This window comes from Myxocyprinus asiaticus, chromosome 6 (genome assembly GCF_019703515.2).
Source record: "Myxocyprinus asiaticus isolate MX2 ecotype Aquarium Trade chromosome 6, UBuf_Myxa_2, whole genome shotgun sequence".
NCBI classification, from domain to species: domain Eukaryota; kingdom Metazoa; phylum Chordata; class Actinopteri; order Cypriniformes; family Catostomidae; genus Myxocyprinus; species Myxocyprinus asiaticus.
The window spans coordinates 49,050,979-49,066,470 of NC_059349.1; the positions used below are offsets into that span (position 1 = coordinate 49,050,979).

Below are 15,492 nucleotides of genomic sequence, written 5' to 3' on the forward strand. Positions count from 1 at the left end.
TTGGATTAGTTAATAATGATCAGGAATGCAAAATCATGAGAGGTGAAAAAGGAGAGAAAGTCATAGCAAGTTTTACATTTTTTCAGTTGAGTTTTGTATTGTTGTATTCAAAACGTTTTCTCCACCTTTTCTCCACAATTTGGAATGCCCCATTCCCACTACTTAGTAGGTCCTCGTGGTGGCATGGTTACTCACCTAAATCCAGGTGGCGGAGGACAAGTCTCAGTTGCTTCCGCTTCTGAGACCGTCAATACGTGCATCTTATCACGTGGCACGCTGTGCATGACACCGCGGAGACTCCGCACGTGGAGGCTCGTGCTATTCTCTGCGATCCACACACAACTTACCATGCGCCCCATTAAGAGCGAGTACCACTAATTGTGACCACGAGGATGTGCCTCTACCTTCCCTAGCAACCGGGCCAATTTGGTTGCTTAGGAGACCTGGCTGGAGTCACTCAGCACACCCTGGATTCAAACTTGCAACTCCGGGAGTGGTAGTCAGCGTCAATACTCGCTGAGCTACCCAGGCCCCCAAAACTTTTTTTTTTCTTAAATGATTAAGGCTTAAGTACTGTTCACCTAGGGGAGGGGTCATTTTATCAGCTTCAGTATGGAACGGAACAACATGCAGGACGTCCTGGCTAATATAGTACAGTTCACTTTTGCAACCATGCAAATCAGGGGATTTCTATGCCGTACCAGCAAGTATTGTCAGCTATTCCTGCTCCCGCCAAATGATGAGGGCCGCAAATTTCTTTGAGCACTAAGGCTAACTCATTTTAACACATTTTAATATTAACCAATTTTAGCTAACCAAGCTAATGTGATTTCTATGTGGCTCTTATTACCTTCAAATTCTCAGGTCCTTGGATAATGAAAGCATCTTCACAGCTGGAAGGCATAAATTCCACTGAGCTTTAATGTTGTTTTGCTTTTCTCTTTTAAAGAGCGAATAATGTCGAAATTTCCAAGAAAATAATGCATGTTCTTCCGTGGCCAAGCAGCTGTTTGCCTCAAGAGCAGAGTGCTGATGTGAGACAGGTGTTGTTTGCGCATGTGACAGCAGAAGGCATTCCTGACTAAAGAGAATCTAAACGATCTCTCACTCTAAACAAACAGTTGTTTGTATCACTTTATATCAGGAAAATTCTCTATTTCTTTTGTCAGAAATTAAAACTTGTTATCCTGTCAGTAATCCCAATTTTTTGAAAATGTAACTAATCTGATTATGATGGGTTTTATGTAACTGTAACAGATTACAGTTACCTATTTTTTGCATCCAGATTACCTAACGCTGTTACAAGTAATCTGTTACTCCCCAAGCCTGTTTATACCATTCATATACATCAAATGCTGTGTCAGGGCTTACATATTAGTCAAATAGTTTCTTCCAGTCTAAGTGGCCGGTTCTTGCCTGCATAAGATGCAAATTGGACCAGACTTTTTGCCGATACTCAAAAGTCTAGGACTATTGTCATGTGCTGCGCAGTTCAACTTCTTCATATATGCTGTTTGATCATCATATTTGCTGTTTGACCATGGTTCATCCCATTTAATGTGTATTTGTGTCAGTAATAAACTGGAAAAAGAGGGTTGACCCACTGTCATAAATTGTCCAATTACAGCAACCGTACTTTGCGAAAAAGAAAAGGGACACACTGAAAAAAGAATGTGAAAAAGAAAAGAACAGATGGTGGCATCATTCTCTCCTCCTCTTTAGCCACTGGTCACTCCTTCCTCTATAGACTCAATGAAATGTGTGCTGAAGATAAATTGCAGTGTGTGTCTTTGAATGTGTGTGTGGTCTCAGGACTCTGCGGTAATTGTGGGTTGTCCATGAAAAAGAGGCTCTCGTGGCTGTCATCTGGTTTCTGTCTAAAGGAAGAGCAGATTGTCTGAGATGAAAGCTTTTGTTAAACAGTTTTATGCCCCACTTACACTCACTCATAGACAGACGGCTTCCTAACACCCGTTAAAATTGTGTAAGTCTGCTTTGCTTTACAGGCAGGTATTGTGGTTTTTGTAAATCGTCTGTTTCTTATAAAATGCTTGAATGAATGTCAAATGTGAGTTAATAAAACTCAGAGGGTTTCTGTTTTGCCTCAGGCTCATGTGGAGTAGTCTGTGCACTTATAATGTTGCCAACTGAATAAAGGCACGAGACTTGCGTAAGAACATACACACTCTATGTGTGTAATTGTGCTCCTGTGTGTAATTGTGCCTTGATCTTTTTATTGAGTGTGATGTGATGTTATTAGGTCTGTTCCAAAACCTAATTTGCTGCTTGCTTAGACAATATTTATCATAGATGTTTGCCTTATGTGAAGGTTGTTCCAAACAGTACACAAAATTATGTTGCCTTGTAAGATACCTTGTTTTGGCCAAAATCTAAGGCAGCATTGTATGCATCCTCCAATGGATTAGAGAATCCTAGAGTGCAGCAAAGAAAATTAATCCAAGATGATTATGGAGGACTAAGTCTGCCAAAATTAGAAAAAAAGAAAGAAATATATGTGCAAATAAATGAAAAAATGTAAACAGAAATAGACAAATTCGTTTTCAAATGTATCTTTAAACTTTTATTTCCTTATTTATGTATTTATTCATTTATTTCCACATTTATTTATTTTATTTACATGTATATATTGCCTCATTTATGAAAGTAAGGTAAGTGATAGCTGTACGGTATGTGTAAACCTCACTCCCCTGGTCTCAAGTGGGGCACTAGTGACAGACACTAGAGCTGTAGCCTTCAGTCACCTTGTTAGCGTGCCTGCCTCCCATGCCGGAGACACCGGTTCGAATCCCGTTCAGAGTGGGTCGAGCAGGACCGGTTACACAGGCATAGCAACCGAACTCAGAGTACTCCAGAGTGAAGTTTGGAGGCCACAATGTTGGTTCCCACACCTTTCCTTGACTTTTTTACGGAGCAACTTAGAGGACAGGGAGGGAATTAAACTTCTGAAACTATAGTATTATTGTAGTACTTATGGGGCTTTTCCACTGCACGGTACAGCTCAACTCAACTAGACTCTGCTCGCTTTTTGGGGGTTTTCCACTGTGGATAGTACCTGGTACCTGCTACTTTTTTTAGTACCACCTCGGGCGAGGTTCCAAGCGAGCCAAGCCGATACTAAATGTGACGTCAAAACCCTGCAGATCACTGATTGGTCAGAGAGAATCGTCACTACCAGCGTCACTGGATTTGCGACACAGGACATCAACCCGCAGTTTTAAAGTTAGCAACAGTGACAGTAATATCATTTGTTCACGTGACTTTCGAATTGTAAAAAGAATTGGCTGTGCGCAAAACTATGCCGCGGTCAATAAACGAGGTGGAGACGTTCCTATCGTTAGCGACGACCGAAACGACACGAAACGAAAAAGTCTTTCAGGAAGTGTCTCTGCTGTTGGCCGCACACGGCTACCACCGGACCTACCAACAGTGTAGGAAAAAGTTAAAAAAACTTAAAAGTGACTACAGAACCATCAAGGACCACAACAGCCAGAGTGGTTCAAACAGAAGAAAGTGGAAGTGGTTCGACCAAATGGACGCTATCTGTGGCAATAGACCGGCGAGCAATGGGAGGGAGTGCACTGGACTCGCCGTTGTTGTCCACAATGGAGGATGGTACATTGTTACGTTAACTCTATATTCTGCTTGAAAGCTTCAATTTATTTAGTTGACCAGCTACTGGAAAGCTTGCTTCTAAAACAACCAGGCCAATTTAACTGTTACACTTGTGTAAAATCACCATGCAACAACTGCTTTATGCAGCACAATGAGCTAGTAGCTAACAGCTAGCGGTCGTGTTATCGTTTATGGTCAGTAAAGTTTGTGTCGCATTTAAGATGATTTCACAGCAGTAGAGGCGGCGCAACTATGACGATCAGCCTAAAATCCCACCCAAGTTGAGGCGGCACTAAACTGCAGTGGAAAAGCAAGCTCAGAAAAGTAAAGCGAGCAGAGTCGAGTCGAGTCGAACCATAACGTGCAGTGGAAAAGTGCCATATTACTGTAGTGACCATGGTTTTTTAGCGGCAAACAGTTTTATTATAGTAACATTGTAGTAACCATGACTGTATGTTTTTTTTTTCTTCGGACGAACCATGGTTTTACTATAGTAATATTGTAGAATGTAATAATCATGTTTTTGGGTGAAAACCATGGTGTGTGTGAATACAGTTAAACATGTTTTTTCTAGTAATATTGTAGTAAATACCATGGTTATTGGTTACTCTAGTAAAACCATGGTAATTTTCATAAGGGTTAATCATGGTTTTACTACAGTAACCATAGTAACCACAAAATGTGAATTTTTTTATATTACCATAGTTTTTATTTTCCTGTTTTATTGCTATGGTTTTACTGTAAATATAATGGTTGAAATATGACTACTGTAGTAAAACCATATTACATTTTGTGGTTATGATTTTTTTTTTAAATACCATAGTTAAACTACTGTACAGTTACTACAGTGAAACCATGGTAAATATACTATGGTTTTACTACAAATACCATAGTTCAACTATGGTTACTCTAGTAAAACCATATAAAATGTATTGCGAGGGAACACAAAATAATTGCGAGGTAATGCAAAACTATTTCAGAAGATAAATTCACACTATGTCCTCTAAGGGGCTTTGTGCTTTTTTAATAGTTTGCTAGGATACAGGATACTTTTTTCTTTTTTTTTTTAATCAGTTATATAGTTTGCATTCCCAAAGAACAATTTCTAGCGGATGAAATGTTCCATTTATTAGAAAAAATGTATATTCACCATAACATTTCCATGATTATTTCTTGACTTTTTAAATTTTTTTAAAGACATTTCCCAAATTGCGCAGACTGACGCAAAGATGGTACCTGCCTATGTAGACAGTGAACAGCGAGGCAGCTCACTAGCATTTGGAACAAAGCTTATATGTGTTCACTTCTGTGTTCATTTTTATAACTTAACATCATTTCACTCCTCTTCCCTTCTAAGCTTTGGTGTGTCGCTGCCATGGTGACCCTGACCCCCTCCGTCTTATGGATCTTTGCTGTTTTCCAATTGGCTGCCTGTTCATTTCCAGAGGAACCTGGTCCTTTAATCTCTGCCCCTGCTGAGGGTAAGCACACACCCCTTCTCCTGTTATAGCATTATCAGCAGGTTTGTTTTTAATTGTCACATATGTCAAATATATGTCCTTTTATTTATGTACATGTACAGCATTATAGCACAATCAGCAAGCACATCAATAGCACCACTGTCAGCTCAAAAACTTTCAGAGTCAACACAGAGTGTTAGATTCAACACAGAATGTCATTTATGAGTGATTTATAAAACAGATAGTTCTGGCTCTAAATTCTGATTGTATAAGACGCATTCAAAGACATTTTAGCCCAAAACAAGCAGCTTTAGCGTTAAGGACAAATTGCTTTAAAACCAATTGCTAACCAAACTGGAGTTAACTTGAACTGAACCCCAGTTCAACTTTTGATGTGGACTTGAGATTATTAATGAAAAATCTTTACGTTAAGCCTATCATAACCCTTTAACAATGGTGACATTTGGATAACACATGGCCTCCCAGAGCTTATTGCTTTACCTCTATTGTGCAGGAAGTTCCAGACTATTCTTTTTTAAATTGAATTTCTACATGTACATATGGCTGACATATGATGTGTTGCACTGTTTCTAAATAGTTTTATACATTATTGCTCATGGATGGATTAAATGCACTATATGGCTGTAAATTTGTAAGGGTCTTGTCACTTAATGGTGCTGGAACAAACTGTTTGTGTGTGAGGGTTGTATCCCTCCGGGTCCCTACGAATCCAGGATCAGTGATATTGATGAACAGCCCCTCATGCATCTCTAATGATCCAGTAGAGACCAAGGGTTAAAGGTCAACTAGCACAGTGTAGTTTACACAATCTAAGAACTGGAATGTGTGTGTTTGAATTAAAGTGAGACAACGTGACTTTTCTTAAGGGTTTCTCAAAGTAAGCTGCAGCTAATTGCTCTTTATTAAGCACAAAAACATTTAAACCTTGTGAAATGTGTCCAAACAACCAAAGGCAACAAAACAAGCCAGCAGCAATGGTGTCACTTTCCTGTTGTCTTTGTTATACAGTGGAATTAATTACTAGCCCAAACTGTAAGGAATATTATTAGCATTCACAGTAAACTTGTGATTGTCTTCAGGCTTCTCTGCCCACAGATGGAGCAGACAGAAACTTGCTCTGTCTAACTGTGCACAGAGGACACATTGCTGTCTGTGGCTTTGTGTCTCACTCTAAATTTTAAATCAGTTTTCTAATTATGGTTCATCCCCCCTTCCACGGCATTTGGAAAGCAGTTTTCCTTATCTGTAATGCATAAAGTTTGAACTGCTAGCAATTATTTTCAACAATGTTTACAGAGTTTTTTATGCAGGGATGTAGGAATGAACGTAAAAGTTTGGGGATTGACAATGCATGTGATAAAAGAGTGCAACAGTCTGGTTCCGGAAGTAAAAATCCCATTCGTTTTCTCCATAGGCGAATACATTTATTGCGATAACTTACAGTATAAACCTTTGGAACAAAAAACAGTCATATATTTGTAAAACATGATCATTTCCCACCCTCTGTCAGAAACGCTCGGTTTTGGTTGTGCTTCTTCTTTAAGACTTGACAGTAAATGGCCACTGTTATGATTGGCTCTCTGCTCTTGACTGACCTGCTCTCTTCTTGTCGTCTCACTGCTTACCGCTACTGGGCAACTACGGAAGTGATAAGGCAAATTAGGCGTTGATGTGTTGTTGTGGAGGGGGTCAGATGCAATTTTCTACCACAGTGTGACATCACAATATAGAGGAAGTAAAGTACGAGTCATTTGGGCAGCTTGGTTTCAGCAAATGCTCTTTTTGCAGTGAGAAGAAGTTTTGAGTTCTGAAACTTACAGTATGTTTTTTTATAGTACATTCACCTCTTATATGTCAAAAGATCAAGGAAAATTGTATTTCTCATGTCATGACCCCTTTAAAGACAAACCTACAGTGAGTTCCGAGGTTGTTAATTGATGGCATATCAGTCAGTTATTGGCATATCAGTGAAATCAGTTATTTGCTCTATAGCTGGACGATTTTGTATATTTTTGGAAGAATTAATGTAAGTTTTTAAAGAAAAATATGACTTTCACAGTTTGGCCTCAGACCCTTAGAGACACAGCATAGTAGAATTGCAATGTCTGTTTGAAGCAATTAAATAATACCTATATTTTATTAAAAACAGAAAAATAAATCTATAAATAACTTTAGTTTATGCTCTGAACTGTATCACAGCGACAGTTTTGATGGGGAGAATGTCACAAAATTCACGACAAAGAAAAGTATGTTTAAAAATCTAGATTTTTTTTATGATCATCGGCTTCCTTTAAACACTCTTAAGGAGGTAAAAAAGAAAATATATCATCATTATCAATGCTTGGATGGGTCTCTGAGGGTTAAAGCCTCTGGATGCTGGATTCCGTTCCAATGTATGTGTCTTACTCTAACCACCTCAAAACTAAGGGTTGAATCAAAACTATTTCCAGTGGTAACTGACATTATGCACCAACCTTGTGTTGAAGCACTGAAATTTGTTTTGTTATCCTTTTTCCTGTCTGTAACTTGTGGAAAAATGATGGACATAGTCCTGGACATATTCATGTGCCTCTTTCATCCATCTCTCCTTCATCATCCATTTTTCCTCTCTCTTTTTCTTGTGAGCCCTTGATGTCACATTTTGACTCTGATCTGTTTTTCCACTTTTTAATTCTCTCTGTCTTTTTCTCTTTCAGTGGTGAGACGATATCCAGTATTTGTGGGCCGAGCGCATCGCTCGTATACACGTCAGGAGCCACTGTACATTCAAACAGTTCTTAAAGTCAACCGCACACTCTACATCGGAGCCAGGTAACATCCACTTGCATTTAAACAGACACTTTAAGAAAAATATGTTTTTATTTAATAAGCAATTTGGCTAACTTTCACTAGACCTAATTAGTTTGGTGAATTATCACTAGACTGCCCCCTCTCTCCAAAACCACACCCTCCAATGACATGTCAGCCAACCCTATATCAGCAAATTTATTGGCTTGGCTTTGTTGGTTAAAAAAAGGCAAGGGCACCCCCCTGACTCTTTCTTGCTGTTTACTGACCCTAGAGGGGGCCGTTCAGACCTTCAGCGCAACAAATTAAACAAAACCCAGGTGTCACAAGTTTTAAACAGTTGAAGTTATTTTGAGCTTCACATAGTGTGCTGCACGAGACGCTGCAGAAACAGCGAGACATGGGGCATTGGTCAAATTTCATGCTATGTGATTAAAAATGTCTGTGATTAGCCACTCGCATTCACTCACCAGTGACTGAATAGTATATTACAGTGAAGAAGTTTAATACAGAAATACTTTCACTGCATGTTGAGAGCAAAAGTGTGGTTTTTCAGTCCAAAGACGAGATCCACGCTTTTTGTCATGAAATAATGTCTCTTTTAATACATCATATTCAGATGTTGGCCAAAAACAACCAAAAAAGAAAGGGGGGTTGGTCAGATGTTCCACCAACGTGCGCTACCCTGACAGCTTTCGCTGTTGCGCACTGTTTCCGTGTTTATATACGCGTCTCCCGCTGAACATTTAGCATTTAGATGCGTTCTACAATATGGAACTGCCTTTCTGTGGGCATATGAAATTTCAAGACATCATATTTATAGAGGGAATCCATGGATTTGTACATTTTTTAAAAGCTAAAATGTGACCAAAATTATGAAAAACTAATGATAAAATAAAACTGTATAATGTATATTTTCGTAATGTACCTAGTTACTTTAGATGGTGCCCTGTATAGTTTAAAGCACTAGCTGAGAGAATTTCTTTCATATTTTAGCAAAATGGATGTTATCAATGAAATATACCCAAATTAATTGGAATGGAATGGAATTGGAATTCAAATCAAAGTTTGTAATGTTGTTTGTAATTGAGAGCTTGTGAATCTGAATCGAATCGGGAAATCTGTATTAATACCCAGCCCAAAAAACAACATAAAATCAGTGCAGATTGACTCAAAAATGAAGTGTTCTGTGTGAATGGCCCCTAGGGCTGTCACAAGACACCTATTTCAGTGACCCTTCGTCATGTAGTAGGAATTTTATATGTGTAGTATAAAAAAATACAATTGCTTACTGTACCTTTAAGGTGTTAAAATGAATGTTAACAATGACGCCCACTCTATTATTACAGCATATTTGGTTTTAGATTACAAATTAGTATAAAATTAATAGGATATCCTTTCTCTTATTAATGCCTTTCTCTTTCACTAAACCGTCTCCGAGTCTAATTGGTCTTAAACGGAAATGACAAGTTACACAATGAGAAAATGCCATTACTGTCTCAAAGCCCTGACATTAACACACCCTTCCTAATAGCTCAACACAGTGAGCCAAGATGGAAACATTACTGTCCGCAATGAAACCCAATTTGGCTCTGGTCTGTGTTCCTTACACGCTGCCATTGTGTGTGTGTGAGTTTCTTGTGGATGTTTTGGAAAATCTGTCCATTTTTACTGATGTAACATTTAGTTACTTCTTTGAAATCCTTCACATGAACAGCCCTTTAAACTCAGAGCTGGGAGGATTTAGACTCCCAGCGCAGCTCACATGTGGTCCTGGTTAGGTGGTAGTTGAAAGTTAAACCCCTGTTCCCTGACCTTTACACCATCTATTACACGTCAAACAGCTTAAACGCTTCGTTTTTCTGAAGCAAGAGAACAAATATAGTCTGTCACTCTTATAAACTCGCTCTGGAAAGTGGAATCTCTTATAAACCAGTAGCTGTCACCACAAAACTATGAGACTGACATTTCAAGACCTGCAAAAAACTCGATGTAAGACTTGTGTTTCCTCAAGACTTTCTCAAATCACAGACAAAACCAATTTGAACAGGTTGATGGATTTTCTTGATAAAATCCATAAAAAGATCAAAATCGTTTATTTACAAACACTCTGTTAGGCTACATCTAGATTAATCTGGATAAATTTGAAAACTGTGATTTCATTCACACTGCTGTTTTCAAACTTTTTCCAAAAGAAAACACTTAAATCCTTTTACTATGCATGTGGAACACATAAGAAGCATGGCCCTGCATCATTTCCATGTACGGTCTGAAATGCAACTGCCTTTGTGTTCCACCGCCGGACAACAATTCTGAGCAAACTTCCAGTTGCCTTTAAAGGAATGCAATGTAAATGTTGTACAAATTAACATTTATCTTTAACATCGCTATCAAAGTGAGTAGTAGGCATAATAACGCAGCTACAGAATGGGCCGCCGTCTTAATTGCTTTGGGTTGAATTGATCACATGACTGCGTCACATGACAACAAATAAGTCATCGTTTTCGAATATCTCCTTTTTCCTTCTCCACACTACAATACGCAGACAGCGAGAGAGAGCATTTTTGAAAAGCTCAGTGTGGACTAAAACACCATCTCTGTGTGGACGGAAGGCCAAAACATAGCAAAATGAATGCATTTTAAAATGAAAACTTATTAGTGTGGACGTGGCCTATAAAGTTGCATGTTTTGGTTGCATCCCATTTCTCATAATTTTACTGTACACTGAAAGTATGTACTTTGCTGGTAATGGGAAAGTACATACTTTTGTGTATTTAGTAAGACAGAGGATGGCAGTATCTTCACAGCACAGTCCCTTTGTCGTACAGTATATATAAATATGTAAGTAGTTTGAGAGTGTAAGGAGACTGACTTGATTGTGTCATTCAGTGCATCATAGGAGTGGCCGGTGGCTGCAGAATCATGGGTAGCGTAGTTATTCACAAATTCAGCTATTAATTGTGATTTATTAAAAATGTTGAATCAATGCAGACTGATGGCTTCAACCAATTAAAAACCTCAGAGCTCAAGGTTGGTCTGTCTTTGAAGGTTGATAATTTATTGTTAAAAAAATAAATTCCCTATGGAAAAAAATGAATGGGATTTTTACTGAACCAGACTGTTGCATTCTACAGTATGCCATCTGTGCATCTGTGATGGAAGCAGATATTAATGTCACGGTACTTTGATAAATACCATGATTACCACATTCCAAGAATACCATGGTATTGCCATAATGGTGGCGTCCAAAAAAGCATGGTAATACTTTGGTACTTTTTAGTAAGGGATCCTATTTTCAATGCACAATTATTTGAGATGATTTTTGAAAATTATATACTAAATAGTATAGATAGTATGTGAATTGGGATGCAGCATTTGTGTTAAGACCCATATTTTCTTACTAATAATATGTCTGTGTATGCAATGTGTGTGTATGTCTCATGGTGCAGAGATGACCTTTATCGAGTGGAACTGGACCATGTATCTGGAGATGAAATGTTCTACAGCAAAGTGAGCATTGTAACTCTCTCTCTCTCTCTCTCTCTCTCTCTCTCTCTCTCACTCATGCACATACACATACACATACACTCAATGTGAATATGTATATGTGAATTCTCCACTTATCCTCTGTTGAACATCATGATGATTTTCTCCTCTTGTCATCCTACAGAAAAGGACATGGGAATCCAACAAGAATGACATCAGGATCTGTAGAATGAAGGGCAAACATGAGGTGCGTGTTCCACGGCAAATTGCAAGAGGTTTTTACGTTACACAGCCATTTTAGCACTGTCTGAGTGAGGAAATTCACTGAGAGCAATTTAAGTGATTTACTGTTGCCAAGAGCACAATGTTTCAAACCCAAGACAATGCTGGATGCAATTACATACTTATAAAATTTTCCCAGAGAGTATACACCATACAAGTATGTCAGGATTTGGTACATAATTTCTTAGTCTCACAAAGAAACGTCACTCTAGTATTGTTTTCCCATAGAACCAAGTTTCTTTGTGACTGATTTTTAAACCTTGTTTCTGAGGATTTAAAGGCTAGCTTGTCTTCTAATGTCTTTCACTGACTTCTTACATGATTTTGTTTGTATTTTTAATGAGAAAACTTTTAATGCGAGTAGTAAATTGATGTTACTGTCATATATGATGTTACACATATAACTTAGCCTGACGTTATATGTGCTGGTATAGAACTGCACCATCCATATTTAGATCATTCTTTGACGTATTTTCTGAGCAAACATGCCTCCTTTCTATGCAGTGAAGCTTAGGTAATGCACCAGATTCACAAACAGTAGCGCTATTTGCTTGATGCATTTAACATTGTTATTACTGTCCACGGAAAGGTGGTGTAAAACAAAATGTTATTTATTTAAACAGAATTTTAGTTTACTTATTTACACAAATTGTGATCAGATCACAGGTCCTTTAATGAATTGGCTGGTAAAACGGGTTTTTGGGTGTGTTCACACTTGTAGTTCGGTTCTCTTGGTTCTCTTGGTCCGGACCAAAAAATAAAATGATACATTTAGTCCTGGTTCGCTTAGCGTTCACACTGGCATTTTTAATACCGAACCTAAAGATGCAAAACAAAAGCCATAAGGATAAGGTCACAACCTGATTGGACAGCTTTTATGACGTATATTGCGACGGAAATTGCCGAACATCCAAAACAATTCTGGCTGCTGGGCTAAATGCGCTTGTTGGATTTATGTATATGTGGAGGTATTTTTACCAGCTGAGAAGAAACGAAGAGCTAATATGTGTAAAGGAGTCAAAACAGTGCCAGGAATTCCTCCGATGCACACACAAACGAAGGTATGCTGCAAGGACAGCTGACGGCGGTTCCGACGCCTATACCGATCTGTAATGGGCAACATAGCTCCTATGATGAGAAGAACCAGGTATGCTTGAGGTCAATATTAAAGGCAAATTACTTCCTGTTATTGGTCCGTTTAGACGTCTTTGGTCCATGCTGCGTTCATATATCAATCAGAGTTCGTTTGGAAGTGGACCGAGACCCACTATTCAGGAGGTCTCGGTCCGCTTTTTTGGTGCGCACCAAGATTCGGATAGCAGAGTTCACACTTGTTCAAATGAACCATAGTTGCGCTGAGTTCAGTCTTCAGGTCTGATTCAGACTTGAATTCTGTCTTTTCTTTGATAGTTTTGTAATAAACCTGTTCTTATCCTTTAGTTCAAAGGCTAATTACCTTCTGCATTCTGCCCACTTTCATAATGTAGGCAGGAGTCTTGCTTTTCTCTCTTTCGTCAAGCAGCATGTTTTTTAATAGATGTGAATGACTGCAGGGGAGAGAACTTCAAGGGACCAAATGCCAAACCCGGACAAAGATTATTGTTTGGCAAGAGGGAGCTCACAAATTAGACTTGCCTGCCACCCACCTACATGTTTGCAGAAATCTGAGACATCAAACATGCACCTGTGAATCTCTGCCTCCGGCACTTTCTGCAACAGTGCCCAGCACTCTTTCTCTCTCACTTTTTCCTTGTTGCTCTTTTAGTGTTCTTTTTATCCATGATCACTAATTACCTCATAAACGATAAACTGCTTTTCACAGAGTTCACCTCTAATTTTATGAGAAGAAGTGATAGAAGGAGTGATATAGGGAGGAAAAGAGCAAGAGAGTGGACAAAAATAAGCTTTCTCTGAAAGATTAAGCATGTTTATTTGGGTATGACATACTGATAGTATGTTAGTCTTGTCGGACTAGATCTGCTTCAATCTTGCTTCTGCAGAGCAAGTACAGAGACTTGTTACTGCTAGAACATATATAGAGATAATGAGTTAAACATGTGGATATGTGCACACTTAGAGAAACACAAGACATGCTGCACCAAGCATGTACGACATGCTGCTACACAATTAGACATACAGTATTTGTCAAGCCGATTGGCTTGGCATCACACATGAGCTGATAAAAACATTCAGAGTTGCATGCCTGAATTGAGTAATTTCCACAAGATACAGTGATATTAGAGCTTGAAGTCAACATAACACAATATTCATAACCCATTTACTTTCATTTACTTTCGAGTAAAACAGGATGTTAAACTTCTGAGGCCCGAGCGTGACCGCTGTGGGCATTTTCCATTTCCCTTTTTGATTTGTAGCTAATAGCACCTAATTAACAAGCATTATTAAAATTCTAGAGCAAATAGATTTCCTAAAAATGTATTTCCACGTATGTGGACAGCGGGACTAAGTTGTGAAATTTTAAATAATACCAAGCTATAGAAAGACAGATTTTTTTTAAATCAAATAGTTAATTATGTTTCCAGAACTGTTGCAGAACTGTTGGAGCAGAAGTTTAACCCTTAAATGACAGTCTAGAGTGTTGTGAACGGTATTCAGTCAGTTGAAATTAATTTCAATTATGCGTTGCGTAAAGCGAAGCCAAAATACAATGTCCACACATGTGTTCGTATAAGGTTAAAGGAAAAAAAATATGACGGGGCTCGATTATATCCATTAGGAATTGATTAGATTATGAAAAGTGGTCTCTGTATACAGTAAGCGGTGACTGGAAAACCATTTTGAAAACGGTAATTATTTTTGAAAATTCGTTAAGTGTCATTAGATGCGCAGAAATTAGACTCTTAAAGGTTAATTTTTATTTCATGTTGAATTTAAACTGATATTACTGATCCAGGATCAGGTTTAGACTTCCATATGCTCTGGAGTCAAATTTTATAGACTGTAAGTGATGTCAGGTGATTTGAGGAGACACAGTTGTGTTGGAGCAGGCGTGTGTGTTCCCTCAGTAATTGTTGTCTTAATTAAATATTTCTAGCTGCTTGATACAAGCTGACATGATTTTGAAATGAGGGAGGAAATTCAATATCTTTATTCTAACTCCCATTAACACACACACACACACACACACACACACACACACACATGCATACACACGGTCTACGGAGAAGATCTACTTCAGCAAAATGCAAATGGAATCTTATTCCCAATATGCATGTCTTCTTAAACACACGAATACACACACACATTCACGAAGAAGTATGCAAAATGATGTCACTATAAATATGGGTAACATGATATGATGTCACGCACTAGGGCTTCTGTTTTCAATAAATAATGAATTATAAATGACAAATATGAATAAATCCAAACTGTAAAAAAGAATCTATAGAGTCTGCTTTTCCACAAAAATGCAACCCATAAAAATTTGACGTTTGTATCCTTTGCATTAAGCCAAGAGATGTATCTGTGAATTTCTTTTAACTGCACGAAGTTACAGGTCATACAAATCGCAGTCAGTGGGTTGGGTCATGCTGGGTAGCTCAGCCCATAGTGAAATATCATTGGACCAAAATCTCACTACACATAGCTGTATAGCACAACAGTCGGGTTCCAGAAGTAAAAATCCCAGCGAAAACTCATTTTCTTTATCTAAAAACAGGTCCACCACAGTGATAGTGACAACAGAACACAACACAGCCGCACAAAAACCAGAGAACAGAACTTACTAAAACATGTCTGAAGAGTTTGTATTCGAAGAATAGATGCATTTTTTTTTTTTTTAACTGGAGTCCTCAGTCACACA

At 38.3% G+C, this 15,492-nt stretch overlaps 1 protein-coding gene across 1 annotated transcript in view; it reads left to right on the forward strand.

Annotated features, from left to right (window-relative positions):
* Window positions 1-15,492, forward strand: part of LOC127443190 (semaphorin-6B-like) — a 179,442-nt gene that overhangs the window by 100,420 nt on the left and 63,530 nt on the right. The window contains exons 2-5 of the mRNA XM_051701780.1: window positions 4,991-5,114; window positions 7,811-7,925; window positions 11,351-11,411; window positions 11,572-11,634. Coding sequence (XP_051557740.1) covers window positions 5,009-5,114; window positions 7,811-7,925; window positions 11,351-11,411; window positions 11,572-11,634 — 345 coding nt within the window. The 5' untranslated portion in view covers window positions 4,991-5,008. The remainder of the gene's footprint in view (window positions 1-4,990; window positions 5,115-7,810; window positions 7,926-11,350; window positions 11,412-11,571; window positions 11,635-15,492) is intronic.